Raw genomic sequence first — 18,412 nt, 5'->3', positions numbered from 1 at the left:
TATGGGACTAAAATTACACATTCCTAAATGTTTAAAATGTTGTATCAACATGTTTTTTCTATTATATTTTAATTAAAAACAACTATTGTGAGATTTATATCCACGTGTCCTGTTTGCATTACACAGAAGAGACCCCCCCTGCTGTTGAAAAAGTAACTAAGTAACGTTTACTCTGAGTACATTTTAAATGAGTTACTTTTTACTTGAGTAGATTTTTAGACCAGTAACTTTACTCGTACTTAAGTAAAAATTCATTAAAGTAATAGTACTTTTGAGTACAATGTTTTAGTACTCTTTCCACCTCTGCTTTTAGCGCATCCAGTTGCCCGATTGCGTCATGCTTCCTCTCCACCAATGTGATCCCTGCTCTGATTGAGGAGAACGAAGCTAACCCACGCTCCCTCTGACACGTGGGCAGCATGCCCTATGCATCTTATCACCTACACTTTGACGAGTGCAGTGCAGCTCAGCGTTGTGTACGGAGAGATACACCCTTAAAGCACTCTTTTCACATCTCTGTGCAGGCGCCATCAATCAGCCAGCAGAGGTCGTAACTGCACGTCATGGGAGAGACCCCCCATCCGGCTTAATCCCGCCCATATCTGAACAACAGGCCAATCGTTGTTCATGTGGCCGTTCAGCCTTAGCCGGCAGGCAGAGCTGAGATTCAATACGATGTATTCGAGATCCCAGCTCTGGTTCCAGCGTGTGTTTTTACCGCTGCGCCACCTGAGCGGCTATTCCCATGTCTGTTTTAGAAAAAAAAAAAAAGAGATATGCATTGAAACAGCAAAAAAAAATCCATGATTTTGTTTAATACAATTCATTTATTATATTTATAATCTCCTAACCTTTCATCCTGGTTTGTTTATTTATTAGGATTTTAAAGTCATGTTTTACACACTTTGGTTACATTCATGACAGGAACGGTAGTTACTCATTACACAAGGTTCATCAGTTCACACAAGGTTATACTGAACACAGTCATGGACAATTTAGTGTCTACAATTCACCTCACTTGCATGTCTTTGGACTGTGGGAGGAAACCGGAGCACCCGGAGGAAACCCACGCAGACACAGGGAGAACATGCAAACTCCACACAGAAAGGACCCACCTAGGGATTGTTGTGGGAATTCAAAATAACCCTTAAAGATTGACACAGACAACCGGGATAATGATAAAAGCAAATAATCAATTTATTACTCAGCTGAGGGCCAATCTCAATGCAAACACACTCATGCCTTTACATGAGAGAAAGGGCGACTACTGTCTGCCCTGTTGCAGTATTTATACCCCGCTTTACTGCCCCTTCAGGCTAACTCTTCTCAGCAACCCAGCTCAAGGTCAACCTTCCACACTAAACTTGTTTATCATCCTACAAGAATAGTCAGTTTGTTAGAAACATGGCGTACTTCCACAAGAATGCACCTGTATCAAAACCTTGCGTGCACCCCCGCACACACAATCCTAACACCCATGCATTCCCACGGAAGCAAGAAGCCCATGCCAAGGTCAACATATCTCTGCCCTTAAGAAACCTTCCAAAAGTCTCTTCTACCTCTGCTAATTGAACTAAGAAAGCAGAAACTTATGAGTTTAATGCAAATAACTAATAGAATATAAAATTTCCATTCACAGCATCAAACCCAGGACCTTCTTGCTGTGCGGCGACATTGCTACCCACTTAGCCACCGTGCCGCCCCCCTTTCATTTCATTCATTGTTGGAACGGGTCTAAAACATGTCCTGGAGTGTTTTGGTATTTATTATAAAAACAAATAAAAAAGTAAATTTGAATAAGAAGCCTCTGCAGTTTCTAGACTGAACTGTTTTCTTGTATATTTACTACTTTATGCCCTTTAGCTAAATCAATATTTACATTTTACATTTTCAGCAGACTTACAGTACTGTGACAGTAAGCAATTGAGGGTTAAGGGCCTTGCTCAAGGGCCCAACAGTGGCAACCTGGTAGTGGTGGGGCTTGAACCAGCGACCTTTGGATTACTAGTCCAGTACCTTAACCACTAGGCTACAACTGCCCTACAATAAATAAATAATATACAATATAATAAATAATGTTACTTGTAACCTGTTAAAGCACATCGTTAGCCTGGATGTGTAGCCTAAAACATGAATCAGAAGAATGAAAATTAATTAAAAATATTAGGAGTGACAGCACTTTATATAAGCAATGATCATCCAGGCTCAAATTCTTTTCATCTCCATACAGCCTTAAAGCTCAGGGCTTTCCACCTGCTTACAATACTAATCCCAAAGATATATATAAATAAAAGAGGTGGAAAAATAGATTAATCAAAGGCAGCATTGACATTTCTGTGCTGAGAGGCCTAAAGAGCATGTCTCTATTAAAAAAAAGAGGAACTAAAACAGAAAAACAGATTAAGCAGGAATGATTACTTTCTTTGTCTTCTAAAGGAAGATTAGCAATCTATCAATTAGTATTAGATAAAGGTAGAACTGGACAATCTCTGTCATGCACACACACACACAGACACACACCTACCTCAAAAATGTACATACACTATATTGCCAAAAGTATTCACTCATATGCCTTCACACGCATATGAACTGTCGCATATGAACATTTGTGAGGGCAGTTGTAGCCTAGTGGTTAAGGTACTGGAGCCTTGTAGTAGCCTTGTAGCTACTTGTAGCCTAGTGGTTAAGGTACTGGACTAGTAATCAGAAGATTGCCGGTTCAAGCCTCACTTCTGCCAGGTTGCAGCTGTTGGGTCCTTGAGCAAGGCCCGTAACCCTCAATTGCTTAGGTTGTATACTGTCACAACTGTAAGTCGCTTTGGATGAAAGCATCTACTAAATGCCCAAAATGTAATGTAAATGTAACTTGAGTGAGGTCCCATTCTAAATCCATAGGGTTTAATATGATGTCGGCCCACCCTTTGCAGCTATAACTGTTACGTGGGGGGGAAAAGGAGGACCCAAGATGCAGAGTTAAATAACAAAAAGTTTATTAATAAAAGTAAACAAATAATAATCAGGGATATAACGTTTTAACAAAGGAAAATGAAACCGAGTCGCGAATCCCCATCGCAACTTGCGAGGCCGTCGCGACCGGCATTGCAGGACAGGAGCTTCTCCATAGAGGAAATTAGAGAAAAACCCGAACTCGCCGTCGCAATGTCCGGGGACAGGTGGCTCTGTCACTAGTCGCACCATGCTGACACCAGGCAGAAGCTCACCTATAGGAAACAAGAGAATGATCCGGACCCGCGTCCGCGCAGTCCGAGGAAACCGGTGGCTCTGTCACTAGTCGCACCATGCTGTCACCAGGCAGAAGCTCACCTATAGGAAACAAGAGAATGATCCGGACCCGCGTCCGCACAGTCCGAGGAAACCGGTGGCTCTGTCACTAGTCGCACCATGCTGTCACCAGGCAGAAGCTCACCTCTAGGAAACAAGAAACACACCAAACTCGCCGTCGCGATGTTTGGGGAAACGGATGGCTTGAACGTCAGCCGCAGCTGGAATGCAACCAATCCGTTTAGCGCGAGAAACACACCGAACTCGCCGTCGCGTCGTTCGGAGCGATGGCTGTATTCCCAAAGACCGCTTAAGCGGCGGGGAAAAAACAGCCAACCCGGAGCGCTTGCATAACGGGTTCATGGACTGAATTCCCAAAGACCGCATAAGCGGCGGGGGAGAACAGCCAACCCGTATAGTGCAAGGAACACACCCGGAGCGCTTGCATAACGGGCTCGTGGGCTGAATTCCCAAAGACCGCATAAGCGGCGGGGGAAAACAGCCAACCCGTATAGTGCAAGGAACACGCCGAACTCGCCGTCGCGATGTTCGGGGATACACCGAACTCACCGTCGCGAAGTTCGGGAATCGGGTGGTTTGTCACCAAGCCGAAGCTGGAATGAAACCAACCCGTATTGTGCAAGGAACACGCCGAACTCGCCGTCGCAAAGTTCGGAGAGCCTGATGGCTAAGTCACCAACCACACCTTGCTGTGGCTGGGACTGAAAAAACAAAAAGCAACCAAACCAAACGAAACAGGGCTAAAGGCATGACAACCTGTGGCTGCATGGTGCCTGCTTAAATAAGCAGGTGCAGCTGCAGGTCGTCAGCCTTAATTAGGAGACCTCTAATTTAAGGCCTTTGTTCCAGAGGATCTGTAATTCCTGCAACGCCGGGGACCAAGGTAGGTTAACCCCAACGCCGCAGGAAACCTTACAATAACAGCTTTAACTCTTCTGGGAAGGCTTTCCACAAGGTTTAGGAATGTGTTTATGGGAATTTGTGGTCATTCTTCCAGAAGCACATTTGTGAGGTCAGACCCCGATGTTGGACGAGAAGGCCTGGCTTCCACACCAAACTCGCTCATCCACGTCTTTATGAACCTTGCTTTGTGCACTGGTGCGCAGTCATGTTGGAACAGCAATGGGCTATCCCCAAACTGTTACCACAAAGTTGGGAGCATGAAATTGTCCAAAATCTCTTGGTATGCTGAAGCATTAAGAGTTCCTTTCACTGGAACTAAGGGGCCGAGCCCAACTCCTGAAAAACAACCCCACACCCTAATCCCCCCTCCACCAAACTTTTCACTTGGCACAATGCAGTCAGACAAGTACCGTTCTCCCGGCAACCGCCAAACCCAGATTTGTCCATCAGATTGCCAGACGGAGAAGCGTGATTCGTCACTCCAGAGAAAACATCTCCACTGCTCTAGAGTCCAGTGGCGGCGTGCTTTACACCACTGCATCCGACACTTTGCATTGCACTTGGTGATGTAAGGCTTGGATGCAGCTGCTCGGCCATGGAAACCCATTCCATCAAGCAATCTATGCACTGTTCTTCAGCTAATCTGAAGACCACATGAAGTTTGGAGGTCTGTAGAGATTGACTCTGCAGAAAGTTGGCGACCTCTGCGCACTATGCGCCTCAACATCCGCTGACCCCACCCTGTCATTTTACGTGGCCTAACACTTGGTGGCTGAGTTGCGGTCGTTCCCAATTGCTTCCACTTTGTTATAATACCACTGACAGTTGATTGTGGAATATTTAGCAGCAAGGAAATTTCACGACCGGACTTGTTGCACAGGTGGCATCCTATCACGGTACCACGCTGGAATTCACTGAGCTCCTGAGAGCGACCCATTCTTTCACTAATGTTTGTAGAAGCAGTCTGCATGCCTCGGTGCTTGGTTTTTTACACCTGTGGCCATGGAAGTGATTGGAACACCTGAATTGATGATTTGGATGGGTAAGTGAATACTTTTGGCATTATAGTGTATGTGTTGACCATTTGCAGAAACTGGGAATAAAAAAACTGCCTACACTAGCATTTAACGTAACTCAGTTAATTTACTAATTTAATTCCTTATTACAAAATATGGCCATAAAGTAAATACACTCAACCCAATGAATGAGTTCAGGTCTGTATAAAGTATGAAAAAATAAGGCAAAAAATAAAGAGTCAAGAGACAAGAGTCATAATATGTAGTTAATGATATGAGATATACAGCACCTTAAGTGGATTTAACTGATTTAGACTGCAGAGTGCTGGAGACAAAAGCCCTAGAACCTTCAGGATGTGGCAGGCCAGCATGCCACAACCAAGAGTGGAGAAATACTAATCTAACTATGACTAATGAGTCAGAACACTACAGTCAGCTATTCGATCCACCAACCAACTGACATGTGGTTGAAGCCCAATGCTCCTCTCTCTAAACTAAAAAAAAGGCAGAAAGTGATACAAATAAGGCAGGGAGTAAGTTTGAAGAACCAATTCAAGAAAGGGAAATGGCAAATACTTTCCTCAGGAATGTAGAAGCAGAAAAAGAAAGTAAGTAAGGCTGCAACACCGGACGATTACCTTACCAACTGAGCATTATCTAATGACTCAGCGCCGTGCTTATCTTCAGGCTTTTCTTAAATAGCCCCGGAATCAGGTGTGGTGCATTAATGCTAATGAGTGCTATAGTTCCTGGGGTTCGTTGCCTGCTTGGGACCACACCGGGGCAATTTACACCTACCCATTACATTTGGATTAAGTTGTTTATTGCATGCACCGGTGAGATCAAACACCAGTCCATGTAAAGTTAATTATGACTAACTAGCACATAAAATAGGAATTTATTTTCTACTTTGTTTGTTCAAACTTGACATTAACATAATAAACTGTAAATATAAAAAGGGAAACCTGAGCCTAGCACTGTAGTCAGCCACTCCAAACAAGCAATGTGTACAAGTTACACATACATGTAATAACATTGTAATAACTACATAATAACAATGTAATACAGCTATATTGATGCCAAAAAGTATTGTATTTGTATTCATTTAATTCAACATGATGATGCTGATGATGACGGGCTCTGTGCATGCCAGTTAAGTTAATCCACACTTAACTAGGCAAACCATTTCTTTAGAGACCTTCCTTAGGTTTGAGACATTATCATGATGAAAACACAAATTATCTTTCTCTAACAGTTGCCACAAACTACCAATTAAAAAAAAAACCTACCCTTGTATTCCCTCATTTTATGCTGTAACATTTCCCCTCAGTGGAAATATATAACCCAGTCAAAGCCTTAAAGAGCAGCCCGAGAACATTATTTATCCTTCACTGAGCTTAATAGTTAACCTTATACAGTAGCCAGCTGTGTTGTTATTCTGGATTTATAACCAAACCCAGAATCAGTAGACAACAAAATAGCAAAATGGGATTTATCACCACAAACAGTGTTTCTACTGCTCCTTTGGGACAGTGGTAGCCTAGTAATCAACCGGAAGATTGGCGGTTCAAATCCAGGCACTGCTATGCAGTTGGGTCCTTGAGCAAGGCCCCTAACCCTGTCTGCGCTCTGACCCCAACTTCCAAACAAGCTGGGGATATGCGAAGAAAGAATTTCATTGTACTGTACAACTGTATATGTATATATGACAAATAAAGTATATCCTCTATATATCAATATGATTTACACCACTCCAGCTATAATCTGCCACCGCACATAGTTAGCTTGTGGTTGGATGCACTTGTCTGGCTACAGAGAAAGAGGTACCACCCAGAAATTGTGCTAATTTGGCCTACCACTGAACTGCAGACACTTCCAATGCAAAAAAACAGCACTTACATTTGACTGAGATAGTTGTACCAGATCAATGAAAACAACAAAACATTAAACCTAGTCAAAGCCATAAAGTGGCATGGTGGTAGAGCTGGTAGATAGTTAATGGGTACAGACCAAGAAACATTAATCTTGGGAACATGAGTTTGATTTATCTCTCTAACTCTGTAAATTGAAGCATGTTTTCATGTAATTCACATCTTTTGATGCACTGTCATTGGTCTTGCCTTACCTAGCGTAACGTGGGACCTATACTGATCCTGATAAGGGTGAAAAAGGTTAGTGATGTAAATCTAAAAGACTCTTCATTTTTTGCCAATTCCCCTGCTGTTAACTTAATAAATAAGTGATAATACACTTGTACTTTATGTATTCATTTCATTTGGCCGTTGATTGGTGGTATTTAAACATGCATATGTAAGTCGCTTTGGACAAAAGCGTCGGCTAAATGTAAATGTAATGTAATGCATATACACAAAAACACCTACCTGGTAAAAGCCAGAAACTGAAGCACGATTGTGTTAGTCTGCGATGGATCAGCCTCTTCTTTCTGTGGGTCAAAGTTTACAGGCTCATCGGGTTCAAGGAGCTCCGCCGCCTGGTTAAACTCATCACGAATTTGAGGAAAACGAGTGGAAAACAGATGAGCGAGGGATCCACGAGAACTCGTCCTGCTGGAGCTGAAGAGGCAAGAAAAATGGTGCATACTTTAAATCTGTTGTCAAGCTGGCAAACTCACTCAAGACTAATACTGGTAGAAGCACAACTTCTCAGAACAGGATCAATTCTTTCATCTCAATTCATTCTTAATCAAGTCAAAGATATCAAATATTTTGGCCCATGTTGACTTGATTGTATCATCTAACCTCTGCAGAAATTAATAAATCAAGAATTAAACAATCATCAATATTTTTCCAATCTTTTACTGTCCAGTTTTGGAAAACCTGTGCCCACTGTAGATTCAGATTCATGTTCTTGGGTGACAGGAGTACAGTTCATTGAGAATATTGTACATTCACCACCAGGTTCAATATGTTGTTCATTTAAAATGCTTTTTGCATTGTCATCTGAGTAAGAATAGTATTCCAGTCAAAACCACACGACTGTATTTCTCACCCATTGTTTGTTTGTTTGTTTATTAGGATTTTAATGTCATGTTTTTCACTTTGGTTACATTCATGACAGAAACGGTAGTTACTCATTACGCAAGGTTCATCAGTTCACAAGGTTATAACAAACACAGTCATGGACAATTTAGTATCTCCAATTTACCTCACTTGCATGTCTTTGGACTGTGGGAGGAAACCGGAGCACCCGGAGGAAAACCAAGCGGACACAGGGAGAACATGCAAACACTGCTCCACCCGGGGATAAAACCCAGGACCTTCTTGCTGTGAGGCGACAGTCCTAACCACTTAGCCACCGTGCCGCCCTCCCACCCATTGTAAGGTTTGTTGTTAACATTAAGCTAACTTGAACCAGGTCAGTATAATTTCTGTACTGGGCTGCTGCCAGATGACTGGTGATTGGCTGATTGCATAGCTACATCAATGACTCTGTGTACTGGTGTTCCTAATAAAGTGGCCAGTAATTGTGTATATATAAGACCATCTTACACGTTATAAATAAGGCCCTACCTAATTCACGACCATAAAAATCGTGTCATGGGGCCATGAAATGAGCCATTTTCTGTGAAATATGCAATCTGCTGTGAAATTAAAAATGTAAGATTTGTGTTTAGAATTTTATAATTTTATAATTTATAATTTAAAATAAAAACCATCACACTTTTTACGAGTGGAATCGCCATGATTTTGAGAAACAGACGTCAATCAAAATTCTTCAGAGCCAGCACGAGCATGGATTCTGATTTACTGCCATCTGTCACCTACGTTTCCAGATTCAGAATGAACTGAAGTGCTACGTCTCACTTCAACCGGCTTCTCAGTAAAACTGTATTATACCTGGAACTCGTATTACTACACAGTTACAGGCAAATAGAATGTGCACTTCTATTAAGGAACTTAATTGGTTCACCTTTTCAGAAGCAATGTCCAATACTATGAATCATTTTCCATTAGGAAGAAGTAGAAATAGCCACCACGTCTGACTCACGTCCTGTTTTTTTTTAAATATATATTTATGATTAAATTGCCACCCCCCCTGCAATCTGCCCACACAGAAGTGTTCTTCTTACATTTTAAAAATGTTTTCTTTTTGTAATTACAAATCACAATCCATATGCAACAATGGATATAAATAATGATGCAATTTTTAACAGGTGATGTCAACAGGGGATTGTAAACATAATTCAAAACAAAAGCAGTATCCATGGAAGGCTGAGTCTTTGAGAAGCAAAGATAGGCAGATGATCTCCAGTTTGTCAACTAATGTGTGAGACAATTACCGAAATGTTTAAAAACAATGTTCCTCAAAGAAAGTTTGGAAGAGTTTTGTGTAGTTATCCCTCTAAAGAAATCTGGAGAAATTTCAATGCATATAGAGCCCATGATCTCCAATCCCTTAGACAACACTGCACCAAGAACATTCATCAATTCATTCATCAATAGCTGATATAACCACAAAGGCAAGGGATTATATTGGCAACCCTAACAAGCACAACAATAACATTAACATACAATAAAAGTAACATACACAAATGCCACTTAAGGCTTTTTTGCACAGTAAAAGCTTTATGTTAACCATGTCCAAAAGCAGCGTCAAGTTCTCAAGTTTTGGAAAGAAATGGACACTGTGTTCTCTGGTCCAAAGTTCAGGGTCTGTCATGGTATTGTCATGGTTGTATCAGTGCCCTTGGCAAAGGTAATTTACACTTTTGTGTTGGCAGCATTAACACAGAAAAGTACAATGAGATTTTAGAGCAACAGATGATGCCTTCAAGATGACTTTCCAATCTTTCCATGACGACAATACAAAATCACATGCTTGCACACATTACAAAGGCATGGCTGCAGAAGAAAAGAGAACGGGTACTGGACTGGCCTGCCTGCAGTCCTGATCTGTCCCCAACAGAGAATGTGTGGTGAAGTTTTCATAATCAAATTAATTCCATAATTTATAAGCAAGGTCTTAGTATCTCTGAAGGAACTAATGTCACTGAAGCTCCACTCATGGACAAAAATGGCAACAACAAAGGTATGTAAAATTACCTGCATGCAGTTATGCATACAGGTCAAATTCATACTGGGTTATTTATACAATTTATTTGTATAGCACTTTTTACAATGGACATTGTCTCAAAGCAACTTCCAGAATCCAGGACCGACAGACCAAAAACCCCTGTTCAGCAAGCCGAGGGCGACAGTGGCAAGGAAAAACCATTCTTCTTTGGGTGGCCTAGTACAAGTCTAGACACAAGTGACTTACCTGTGTACCAAGTTACATATTAGTTATGTTAGAAATCCAAACAGACGAGATCCAAGAACTTAAGCAATACCAGGCTTCACCTTTAGCAGTGTAAATGTTGAGTTCTGGTATCACTATGGGATAAACAAGCATTTAGTAACAAGACTCTCATGCAATTCTCTTCTTAATCTCGAAATGGATTTAGAATTGACTTTTTTCCTCCTGACTGAAAAATCTAATCCTCCCACAAGCATCAGATAACTACATTTAAAAAAAGAAGGATGATATGGAGAGCTGGAGGAAGGGTAGAACACTGCCTTTGGCTGCACTTCTAGCATGCAATGAGTTTTGCATTAAATTTATGATGGTGATTGTATTTAATTATTATTATTATTTACAGAAGTGAGGTTTATTCACCAGAGCCCTTTCTGAATACAAATGAATGCATCCATGCTTCTACAGTGCAGCAGAGTGAATAACACACACACTGGAGCACCAATGCAGATGTGCACGCACACACACTTCCATTCCAATAGTACCTAAATCTTATCAACTTATTAGTGTAAGAGCGTAAGGGTATAGGTGTCAACAGTATAATGAGTCCGCAATGATCAATGGCATCATTTCCTGGACTTAGTCGTATATTACTATAGGGATAATTATAAGGACAAAGTCATTATGCCAACTCTTCCATCAGCAGTTTTTAATTCACCGAACATGAAGAGTGAAATAATACCGCCTATAGATCAGTGCAATTTTCTGCTAAGTTTAACATGAATTATTTCTACTTACTCTCAGATTAACCCACCTCATTTTGCGCAATGCTTATGAGGGTGATAATTTGTTTCTACAAATAAGTGACCTTAGAAAGTCACATTATCAGCCACAATTGTAGAAATGTAGTAAAAAAAAGACAATAAAGACAATATTACATTACAAGCTTATATGACAATAATTCAAAGGAGCTGCTAAGTTTGACTAAATTTTTTAGACTAAAAATGAGCAAATGTGCGTAAAAATCTATACATATTATTAATTATACAGATTATTAATTATTTATTAAGAAAATTCAACCTATTTTATTTACACGCACTGACCGCTTCATTAGACACACCTACTTATTATTATGATTTTTTGTTTTCGCATTTTTCCCAATTTTCCTCCCAATCTAGTCTTATCCAATTACCCTACATTACGCTTCCTCTCTACTGATGCTGATCTCCACCTCTGATTGAGGACAGCGAGACTGACACACACCGACTGCATCTTTTCACCAGCACGAGGCGCGTTCATATGTGGATCAGCTTTGTGTATGGAGAGCCACACCCTGATGAACGCATTATTCCTCTACTCTGTGCAGGCGCCATCAATCAGCCAGCAGATGTCGTAATTGCATCAGTTATGAGGTCCCTATCTGGCTCATCACCTATGAACAACAGCCAATTTTTGTTCATGTAGCCACCCAGCCCAGCCGGATGGCAGAGCTGAGACACCTACTTACAGTATAATGATTAGAACCTCTTTTGCTTCTACAGTAGAACAGCCTACATTTATAGGAAAAGATTTTGCCATAATATGGTTCATTAATGATTAATTTTTTACATAATAAAATCACCCAGTCTGGCATTAACAAGTCTGCTATGCATAGATCTTTATTTCGATTACTTATTTATTTATTTGTTTATTTATGTTTTGTCAACATCATTTGTGCATGAATCTGTGAAGAAGTAGAACACCTTTATGTGAAAATCTTTTCTACACATCCCAGCTTGTTTTAACGCTAAGGTCAGAGTGCAGGGTCAGTCAACCCTGGAGCAGACAGGGTTAAGGGCCTTGCTCAGGGGCCCAACAGTGGATGCATAGCAGATCCTGGATTTGAACCGGCAATCTTCTGACTGATGGCCCAAAGCTCTACCCAGTTACCACTGTCCCAAAATTAATGAATTAGCAATTACATTTACATTTTTGTCATTTAGAAGACTCCTTTATACAAAACAACTTAAGTTACAATATACAGTTTAAGCAATTGAGGGTTAGGGGCCTTGATCAAGGGTCCAACAGCAGCAACCTGGTAGTGGTGGGGCTTGAACCAGCGACCTTCTGATTACTAGTATAGTACCTTAACCACTAGGCTAGGGCTTAATTACTGAATGTGAATTAGTGAATTAATTACAGTGGGGCCAAAAAGTATTTAGTCAGCCACTGATTGTGCAAGTTCTCCTACTTAGAAAGATGAGAGAGGTCTGTAATTTTCATCATAGGTACACTTCAACTATGAGAGACAAAATGAGAAAAAAAAATCCAGGAAATCACATTGTAGGATTTTAAAAGAATTTATTTGTAAATTATGGTGGAAAATAAGTATTTGGTCAATAACAAAAGTTCAACTAAATACTTTGTAACATAACCTTTATTGGCAATGACAGAGGTCAAACATTTCCTGTAAGTCTTCACCAGGTTTGCACACACTGTAGCTGGTATTTTGGCCCATTCCTCCATGCAGATCTCCTCTAGAGCAGTGATGTTTTGGGGCTGTCGCTGGGCAACATGGACTTTCAACTCCCGCCACAAATTTTCTATGGAGTTGAGGTCTGGAGACTGGCTAGGCCACTCCAGGACCTTGAAATGCTTTTTACGGAGCCACTCCTTTGTTGCCCGAGCGGTGTGTTTGGGATCATTGTCATGCTGGAAGACCCAGCCACGTTCCATCTTCAATGCTCTCACTGATGGAAGGAGGTTTTGGCTTAAAATCTCACGATACATGGCCCCGTTCATTCTTCCCTTAACACGGATCAGTCGTCCTGTCCCCTTTGCAGAAAAACAGCCCCAAAGCATGATGTTTCCACCCCCATGCTTCACAGTAGGTATGGTGTTCTTGGGATGCAACTCAGCATTCTTCTTCCTCCAAACACGACGAGTTGAGTTTTTACCAAAAAGTTCCATTTTGGTTTCATCTGACCACATGATATTCTCCCAATCCTCTTCTGGATCATCCATATGCTCTCTGGAAAACTTCAGACAGGCCTGGACATGTACTGGTTTAAGCAGGGGGACACGCCTGGCACTGCAGGATTTGAGTCCCTCTCGGCATACTGTGTTACTGATGGAAGCCTTTGTTACTTTGGTCCCAGCTCTCTGCAGGTCATTCATCAGGTCCCTTCGTGGAGTTCTAGGATTTTTGCTCACCGTTCTCATGATCATTTTGACCCCACGGGATGAGATCTTGCGTGGGGCCCCAGATCGAGGGAGATTATCAATGGTCTTGTATGTCTTCCATTTTCTAACAATTTCTCCCACAGTTGATTTATTCACACCAACCTGCTTGCCTATTGTAGATTCACTCTTCCCAGCCTGGTGCAGGTCTACAATTTTCTTCCTGGTGTCCTTCGACAGCTCTTTGGTCTTGGCCATGGTTGAGTTTGGAGTCTGACTGTTTGAGGCTGTGGACAGGTGTCTTTTATACAGATAACGAGGTCAAACAGGTGCCATTAATACAGGTAACGAGTGGAGGACAGAAGAGCTTCTTAAAGAAGAAGTTTCAGGTCTGTGAGAGCCAGAAATCTTGCTTGTTTGTGGGTGACCAAATACTTATTTTCCACCATAATTTACAAATAAATTCTTTAAAAATCCTACAATGTGATTTCCTGGATTTTTTTTCTCATTTTGTCTCTCATAGTTGAAGTGTACCTATGATGAAAATTACAGACCTCTCTCATCTTTCTAAGTAGAACTTGCACAATCAGTGGCTGACTAAATACTTTTTGGCCCCACTGTAACTAATGATTATTATCAATATTAATCTTTTTTTATCATTAAATTATTTATTTTGTTATTTGATTTTTATTCCAGGATCTGCTATGTAGCCACCATTGGACAAGGCCCCTAACCCTGTCTGCTCCAGGGGGAAAGATACAATAGCTGACCTTGTGCATCCAAAACAAGATGAGATATGCAGGGGTAAAAATACTGTATATACAGTGTATCACAAAAGTGAGTACACCCCTCAAATTTCTGCAGATATTTAAGTATATCTTTTCATGGGACAACACTGACAAAATGACACTTTGACACAATGAAAAGTAGTCTGTGTGCAGCTTATATAACAGTGTAAATTCATTCTTCCCTCAAAATAACTCAATATACAGCCATTAATGTCTAAACCACCGGCAACAAAAGTGAGTACACCCCTTAGTGAAAGTTCCTGAAGTGTCAATATTTTGTGTGGCCACCATTATTTCCCAGAACTGCCTTAACTCTCCTGGGCATGGAGTTTACCAGAGCTTCACAGGTTGCCACTGGAATGCTTTTCCACTCCTCCATGACGACATCACGGAGCTGGCGGATATTCGAGACTTTGCGCTCCTCCACCTTCCGCTTGAGGATGCCCCAAAGATGTTCTATTGGGTTTAGGTCTGGAGACATGCTTGGCCAGTCCATCACCTTCACCCTCAGCCTCTTCAATAAAGCAGTGGTCGTCTTAGAGGTGTGTTTGGGGTCATTATCATGCTGGAACACTGCCCTGCGACCCAGTTTCCGGAGGGAGGGGATCATGCTCTGCTTCAGTATTTCACAGTACATATTGGAGTTCATGTGTCCCTCAATGAAATGTAACTCCCCAACACCTGCTGCACTCATGCAGCCCCAGACCATGGCATTCCCACCACCATGCTTGACTGTAGGCATGACACACTTATCTTTGTACTCCTCACCTGATTGCCGCCACACATGCTTGAGACCATCTGAACAAAACAAATTAATCTTGGTCTCATCAGACCATAGGACATGGTTCCAGTAATCCATGTCCTTTGTTGACATGTCTTCAGCAAACTGTTTGCGGGCTTTCTTGTGTAGAGACTTCAGAAGAGGCTTCCTTCTGGGGTGACAGCCATGCAGACCAATTTGATGTAGTGTGCGGCGTATGGTCTGAGCACTGACAGCCTTACCCCCCACCTTTTCAATCTCTGCAGCAATGCTGACAGCACTCCTGCGCCTATCTTTCAAAGACAGCAGTTGGATGTGACGCTGAGCACGTGCACTCAGCTTCTTTGGACGACCAACGCAAGGTCTGTTCTGAGTGGACCCTGCTCTTTTAAAACGCTGGATGATCTTGGCCACTGTGCTGCAGCTCAGTTTCAGGGTGTTGGCAATCTTCTTGTAGCCTTGGCCATCTTCATGTAGCGCAACAATTCGTCTTTTAAGATCCTCAGAGAGTTCTTTGCCATGAGGTGCCATGTTGGAACTTTCAGTGACCAGTATGAGAGAGTGTGAGAGCTGTACTACTAAATTGAACACACCTGCTCCCTATGCACACCTGAGACCTAGTAACACTAACGAGTCACATGACATTTTGGAGGGAAAATGACAAGCAGTGCTCAATTTGGACATTTAGGGGTGTAGTCTCTTAGGGGTGTACTCACTTTTGTTGCCGGTGGTTTAGACATTAATGGCTGTATATTGAGTTATTTTGAGGGAAGAATAAATTTACACTGTTATATAAGCTGCACACAGACTACTTTTCATTGTGTCAAAGTGTCATTTTGTCAGTGTTGTTCCATGAAAAGATATACTTAAATATCTGCAGAAATGTGAGGGGTGTACTCACTTTTGTGATACACTGTATACTGTCTAAAGCCAGTTTTTCTGGTGTTAGACAAACTCCTACAGCCTTTTTTTCAGGGTGAAACACAAATACTGTCTTTGTAAAACTGTAGTTAATGCAGTAATAACTTAAATCCACATTGTGCGAGGTAGAAAAAAGAGGAGAGACAGAGGAGGTGGGAGTGTAGGAGAGATATTGTGAGTCTGATACTAACCCGGATGTGTGTGTTCCCAGGGTGATGACGGGGGCATGTACAGGGGTAAAAGTCAGCTCCCGGAGTTCACTCTCTTCATCTGTTCCGTTGTTTGTTCGCTCTCTTTCCACTGCACTGACCTCGAGGTGCGCTATACTGCCCAAAGTCAGACGCTCCTGACACACACACAAATGAAGGTCGACATGTAACAATACAGAAAATCTGTTTCAGATGTGTTCAAACATTAAGTGTATTAAAGGTGTACAACCTTATCATACAGCTCGTTACCCGACACCATACAATGTATTTGACAAAATTACTTATGTTGTTTTCTCTAGTACTAAATCTGTTTCAGCAGAGATAGCTAATTTAGCAATCACACAAACTGTGATAATGAGGTATCAATACAGAAAGTGTTTTAGCAACTACTTCAATCATTTCCACAAATGAAATTTAGTGGTTGATTTGGTGGCTCATTTGTTAAATGTTTGTCATCATTAAAAACAATTTAAGAAGTTTTCTCAATTCGTTTTTTTTGTGTGGGACAAATGACGCATTTCTAATCGATGTGAGAAAGTAAAGAGAAGGAAGTGGAAGAAGGAAAGTTTAAGATATTGTAATGTCTATCACTAGGACACAATTACTACTATGAATTCAAAACCATCTAAGTCACGTGTGTCAAACTCAAGGCTCACGAGCCAAATCCGGCCCGCCGTGTCATTTTATGTGGCCCCCGAGAGCTTAAAAGAAGTATGATTGTCTTAAAATACACTGTAAAATCATACATAAACTGCATCTCCCACAATGCTAGCCGATTTTGTAACCCGCAAAGTGACTGCATCCCGCCACTAGATGGCGGTGTTTCTACATCAGTGTTTAACTGAGGCGGTTTTCCAACAAGTGACATTGAGAAGTATTTACAAATAATCCCAAAATGTACAAGAAGAGAAAATTGAAGCAAAAGGAAGTAATTTAATGAAAGATGGGAAAGTGAATACAAGTCTGTGCTTCAGAAAGAAAAACCGGTACGTCCCTTGTGTTATAAGGCCGTGTCTGTGGTAAAGAAGTACATTATAAATGTAGATATACATTATAGATATACAGTATTAATTTGCCATTTTGACACCAAACACAGAATTTAGCCTCCAAGAAAAACAACAAATTGTCCAAGACTTAAAAGGCAGACTGCAATCAAAGCAGGAAACGTTACAATCAGCCCTTTGAGGGCCACCATAATGCAGATGTGGCCCTCAGTGAGAATGAGTGACACTTCTGTTTAAAGTTCTAGATGTGCCAAATAATGGCTCAAATAAATACTAGAAAATGTTCTAGTACTAGTATGACTCAATATAATGATGTGCACACCTCAAACAATATAAAACATAAAAATATTTAAAAAAAAAATGCTTGTTGTTAGGTGGATTTTACATTATAAAAGAGGTTTTTTTTCCTCCTTTCGTTCACAGTAAAGCTGGGCTCATATTTCCACATACCGCATTGTATAAGCCTGCTATCATATTGTACACATATTGAAAAGCTACAAAACCACAACAAGCAATTTCAGGATACTAAACTAGCTATCTAAAATTTCTCTCCACCCTGCCTGTGCTTCGCTTCTGCTATGTCACGTATACAACTGGCATAACTTAGAAAAGGTCAGCAGCAAACTGGGTAAAAATTCAATCAGATTAAACACTGAGTGCAGCGGTGTCGGAGGGGATTCCTCATAACTACAACGGGGCCAAAAAGTATTTAGTCAGCCACTGATTGTGCAAGTTCTCCTACTTAGAAAGATGAGAGAGGTCTGTAATTTTCATCATAGGTACACTTCAACTATGAGAGACAAAATCACATTGTAGGATTTTTAAAGAATTTATTTGTAAATTATGGTGGAAAATAAGTATTTGGTCACCCACAAACAAGCAAGATTTCTGGCTCTCACAGACCTGTAACTTCTTCTTTAAGAAGCTCTTCTGTCCTCCACTCGTTACCTGTATTAATGGCACCTGTTTGACCTCGTTATCTGTATAAAAGACACCTGTCCACAGCCTCAAACAGTCAGACTCCAAACTCAACCATGGCCAAGACCAAAGAGCTGTCGAAGGACACCAGGAAGAAAATTGTAGACCTGCACCAGGC

At 41.2% G+C, this 18,412-nt stretch overlaps 1 protein-coding gene across 6 annotated transcripts in view; it reads right to left on the bottom strand.

The window, feature by feature from the left end:
• nphp4 (nephronophthisis 4) overlaps positions 1 to 18,412 on the bottom strand; it is a 298,208-nt gene that overhangs the window by 75,531 nt on the left and 204,265 nt on the right. For all 6 annotated transcript variants that reach the window (XR_010013356.1, XM_062999062.1, XM_062999063.1 and 3 more), the window contains exons 14-15: positions 16,295 to 16,449; positions 7,604 to 7,795 (exon numbers count right to left, since the gene is read on the bottom strand). Coding sequence is in view for 5 of the 6 variants with exons in the window: in XM_062999062.1 (XP_062855132.1) it covers positions 7,604 to 7,795; positions 16,295 to 16,449 (347 nt within the window). In the remaining variant the exon portion in view is untranslated. The remainder of the gene's footprint in view (positions 1 to 7,603; positions 7,796 to 16,294; positions 16,450 to 18,412) is intronic.

Source organism: Trichomycterus rosablanca, chromosome 7 (assembly GCF_030014385.1).
Source record: "Trichomycterus rosablanca isolate fTriRos1 chromosome 7, fTriRos1.hap1, whole genome shotgun sequence".
NCBI classification, from domain to species: domain Eukaryota; kingdom Metazoa; phylum Chordata; class Actinopteri; order Siluriformes; family Trichomycteridae; genus Trichomycterus; species Trichomycterus rosablanca.
This window is presented reverse-complemented; position numbering and strand designations above follow the sequence as displayed.